At 41.1% G+C, this 4,453-nt stretch overlaps 1 protein-coding gene across 1 annotated transcript; it reads left to right on the top strand.

Moving 5' to 3' along the window:
- Nucleotides 1-1,037: 1,037 nt before the first annotated feature.
- Nucleotides 1,038-1,979, top strand: LOC138079038 (olfactory receptor 9K2-like). Its single transcript, XM_068971853.1, has one exon. The coding sequence runs from the start codon at nucleotides 1,038-1,040 to the stop codon at nucleotides 1,977-1,979; it is 942 nt and encodes a 313-aa protein (XP_068827954.1).
- The last annotated feature ends 2,474 nt before the right edge of the window (nucleotides 1,980-4,453 follow it).

Genomic DNA, 4,453 nt, shown 5'->3' with positions numbered 1-4,453 from the left:
CCCTTCTATGGTTTTACACTCCTTTTTCCATTTCTAGGATTAAACACAATAACTTTTGTATCCTGCTTCTACCGTTAGGAAATTGCTCCACCAAAGTAAGGTGAGAAATATTCAGGTAAGAGATAGATTAATGTCAAATTTGTACAGAAATTTTTAGGAGCTGTCGATTTTTCCAGTAGCACGTCTGAGGTTTGTCCACTTTGAAAAGCTGAAGACGCCTTCATTTTGGATGAAGGTTTTGGAAAACCAAATAAATCTCTTGCTATCCTACTTTAAACTCTCACAAAACTGTTTAGCTACTGACCTGTTTTAATCTCTAATGCCTACTTGCAGAATTTAAAATTACTCTTTTTGGGCTTCCCAAGTGCCTCAGTGGTAAAGAATCTGCTTTCCAATGTAGGAGACACAGGAGACAAGGGTTCAATTCCTGGGTTGGGAAGATCCTCTGGAGAAGGATATGGCAACCTACTCCAGTATTCTTGCCTGAGAAATCCCATGGATAGTGGAGCCTGGAGTGCTACAGTCCATGGGGTCACAAAAGAATCAAATACAACTTAGTGACTATACAACAACAAAATTGCTCTTAAATTTGATTCTTCTGTTGTAAAATGGAAGCATTAAGATGAATTTGAAACTACAGAGAGCAAATATTATTTATCTCTCAAAACCTATAGATACGTTAGACTTACTATGTAAATCAAATGAGCCACTAAACAGGTATAAAGAGAAAATGCTTTATGTGTGAAAGTCATGTGCATTATAATGGAAAGAGGACTGGAACTGGAGAATCACACTAGAAAATTATGAGTTAGGTGACTCAAATGTTGTGTGCTGATGGGCAATTACAATATACCTCAGAGTCAATTCCTATAAAAGGATGCAGCAGATCATACATAACACAACAGAATGTTATAAAGGAGATGATAAGACACATTTCAATGTCTTATACAAGAGGCAAAAGACATTTTGTGATACCAGGAAATAGGTAGAAGTCTCTATTTTTAATCTTGTCTTGTACCTCTTAGCAGGTTCTTGCCATGGGAGACAAGGGAGCAGGCAACCATTCAGATGTAACTGACTTCATTCTTGTAGGCTTCAGGGTCCGCCCAGAGCTCCACACTCTCCTCTTCCTCCTATTCCTGCTTGTCTATGGCACGGTCCTTTTGGGGAACATTAGTATGATTGGCATCATTGTGGCTGACTCCCAGTTGAACACACCAATGTATTTCTTTCTAGGCAATCTCTCCTTCATTGACCTCTCCTACTCCACTGCTATTGCACCTAAGGCCATGGTCAACTTCATGTCTGAGAAAAAGACTATCTCTTTTGTAGGGTGTGCTGCCCAGTTCTCCTTTTTTGCACTCTTCATTGTAACAGAAGGGTTTGTCCTGGCGGCCATGGCCTATGACCGCTTCATTGCCATCTGCAACCCTCTTCTTTACAGTGTCCATATGTCAAGACGCCTTTGCACTCAGCTGGTGGCTGGTTCCTATTTCTGTGGTTGGATCAGTTCCATCCTCCAAGTCAGTGTAACATTCTCAGTGTCTTTCTGTGCCTCCCGAGTCATTGATCACTTCTACTGTGATTCTTACCAAATTGAGAAGATCTCCTGTTCTAATCTCTTTGTCAATAAGATGGTATCTCTTAGTTTGGCTGCCTGCATTATTTTGCCCTCAATAGTTGTTATTGTAGTATCTTACATGTATATTGTAACCACAGTCTTGAAGATCCCCTCCAGTGAAGGGAGAAAGAAAGCCTTCTCCACTTGCAGCTCCCATCTGGGGGTGGTAAGCTTGCTTTATGGGACTGTCTCCTTTGTGTATCTCACACCTCCAAACAATCCTGAACTTCGTAAAGTGGTTTCAGTATTTTACATATTGGTTACTCCCATGCTAAACCCTCTGATTTACTCTCTAAGAAACAAAGATGTCAAACAAGCTTTGAGAAAAATCTTATGGAAGAAAAAAGCTTTATCCTAATTCTACTTTCTTGTGATTTCCTCATTAGTGGGCCCATCGATAGTTTCAGCCTGATTTGCTTTCAGTGTGGAGTCAAGCTTGAGTCACTTGAAGATCCTGTACATTGATCATTCCACAGATGAATTATTTTCAGTGAAGGGGTGGTAACAATTTGTCATTCACTCTTCACCATTCACTCTCCCTTAAGAGCAGTGGTATATCTCATGCATCAGTAAAAATTTCAGTCACCCTATAAACAGAAATATACTCCTTACTCCTTTTAGGTAAACTTTATGGAGTGAAGGAAAAAAGAATTTAATTTTATTACTGTTATTTTTCTTTGGGCCCTATTTTTAGATAGTGGGCAGAAAAAATGGTAGAATGCTAAGCTCAGAATGTATAATGTTTAGAAGATGGGTCAACCCAAGACAGGGTGATTCTGAGTTGTAAATATTTAATTCTTTAATGAAATTTAACTGTGAATAAATTTATTCACAATTACTTGATTTGGGGCCCATAGTTCTTGAATAAATATCTTGGTATAAGATTTCTTTTTGTCTGTGCCATCATGAGTTTATCAGAACAACTCAATAAATCATTGGTGTTTAATTGTATCTTACTGTATCTTATTGTTTGTTATTGTTGTTTAGTCAGTAAGTCATGTTAGACTCTTTTGCAACCCCATGGGCTATAAATCCACCAGGTATCTCTGTCCATAGGATTTCTCAGGCAAGAATACTGGAGTGGGTTGCCAGTTCCTTCTCCAGGGGATCTTCCTGACCCAGGCATAGAGCTCACATCCTCTGCATTTCAGGCAGATTCTTTACCACTGTGCCACCAGGCAAGCCCATATCTTATTGTTACTTATTTTAAATATTGTTATTGATATATTATCATATAGAGAGCTGGAGAAAGGTATCTTTTATCCAGTCTACTAAAAACAGGATATACAAATCCACAAAGACAGGTCTTTAGTACTGATGTCCTAACTGCTGCTGCTAAGTCACTTCAGTTGTGTCCGACTCTGTGTGACCCCATAGACAGCCGCTCACCAGGCTCTCCCATCCCTGGGATTCTTCAGGCAAGAACACTGGAGTGGGTTGCCATTTCCTTCCCCAATGCATGAAAGTGAAAAGTGAAAGTGAAGTCGCTCAGTCGTGTCCGACTCATCGCGACCCCATGGACTGCAGCCTACCAAGCTCCTCCGTCCATGGGATTTTCCAGGCAAGAGTACAGGAGTGGGGTGCCATTGCCTTCTTCAATCTAGAAGGTTTAAAAATTGCATTAGATTTAAATAATTGATCCCAGTTTACTGGATTACTCTGTTCACTTTGGTAATTACTATTTGAAAAGTGAAAGTTGCTCAGTTGTGTCCAACTCTTTGTGACCCCATGGACTATACAGTCCATGAAATTCTCCAGGCCAGAATGCTGGAGAGGGTAGCCTTTCCCTTCTCCAGGGAATCTTTCCAACCCAGGGATCGAATCCAGGTCTCTCGCATTGCAGGCTGATTCTTTACCAGCTGAGCCACAAGGGAAGCCCCATTACTATTTCAGATCAGTTCAGTTCAGTTCAGTTGCTCAGTTGTGTCCGACTCTGCGATCCCATGAATCGCAGCACGCCAGGCCTCCCTGTCCATCACCAACTCCTGGAGTTCACTCAGACTCACATCCATTGAGTCAGTGATGCCATCCAGCCCACTCATCATCTGTCATCCCCTTCTTCTCCTGCCACAATCCCTTCCAGCATCAGAGTCTTTTCTAATTAGTCAACTCTTCACATGAGGTGGCCAAAGTACTGGAGTTTCAGCTTTAGCATCATTCCTTCCAAAGAAATCCCAGGGCTGATCTCCTTCAGAATGGACTGGTTGGATCTCCTTGCAGTCCAAGGGACTCTCAAGAGTCTTCTCCAACACCACAGTTCAAAAGCATCAATTCTTCGGCCCTCAGCTTTCTTCACAGTCCAACTCTCACATCCATACATGACTACTGGAAAAACCATAGCCTTGACTAGATGGACTTTTGTTGACAAAGTAATGTCTCTGCTTTTGAATATGCTATCTATGTTGGTCATAACTTTTCTTCCAAGGAGTAAGCGTCTTTTAATTTCATGGCTGCAATCACCATCTGCAGTGATTTTGGAACCCCCCAAAATAAAGTCTGACACTGTTTCCACTGTTTCCCTATCTATTCCCCATGAAGTGATGGGACCAGATGCCATGATCTTCATTTTCTGAATGTTGAGCTTTAAGCCAACTTTTTCACTCTCCTCTTTCACTTTCATCAAGAGGCTTTTTAGTTCCTCTTCACTTTCTGCCATAAGCGTGGTGTCGAAGCAACAGTTAGAATTGGACATGGAACAACAGACTGGTTCCAAATTCGAAAAGGAATATGTCAAGACTGTATATTTTCACCCTGCTTATTTAACTTATATGCAGAGTACATCATGAGAAATGCTGGGCTGGAAGAAGCACAAGCTGGAATCAAGATTGCCGG

The sequence above is a fragment of the Capricornis sumatraensis genome, chromosome 4 (genome assembly GCF_032405125.1).
Source record: "Capricornis sumatraensis isolate serow.1 chromosome 4, serow.2, whole genome shotgun sequence".
NCBI lineage: Eukaryota > Metazoa > Chordata > Mammalia > Artiodactyla > Bovidae > Capricornis > Capricornis sumatraensis.
Note: the sequence above shows the minus strand (reverse complement) of the source record. Positions and strands in the feature narration are given on the sequence as shown.

Coding starts and splice junctions, on each gene's coding strand:
- LOC138079038 (XM_068971853.1), top strand. CDS start 1,038: ATGGGAGACAAGGGAGCAGGCAACCATTCAGATGTAACTGACTTCATT.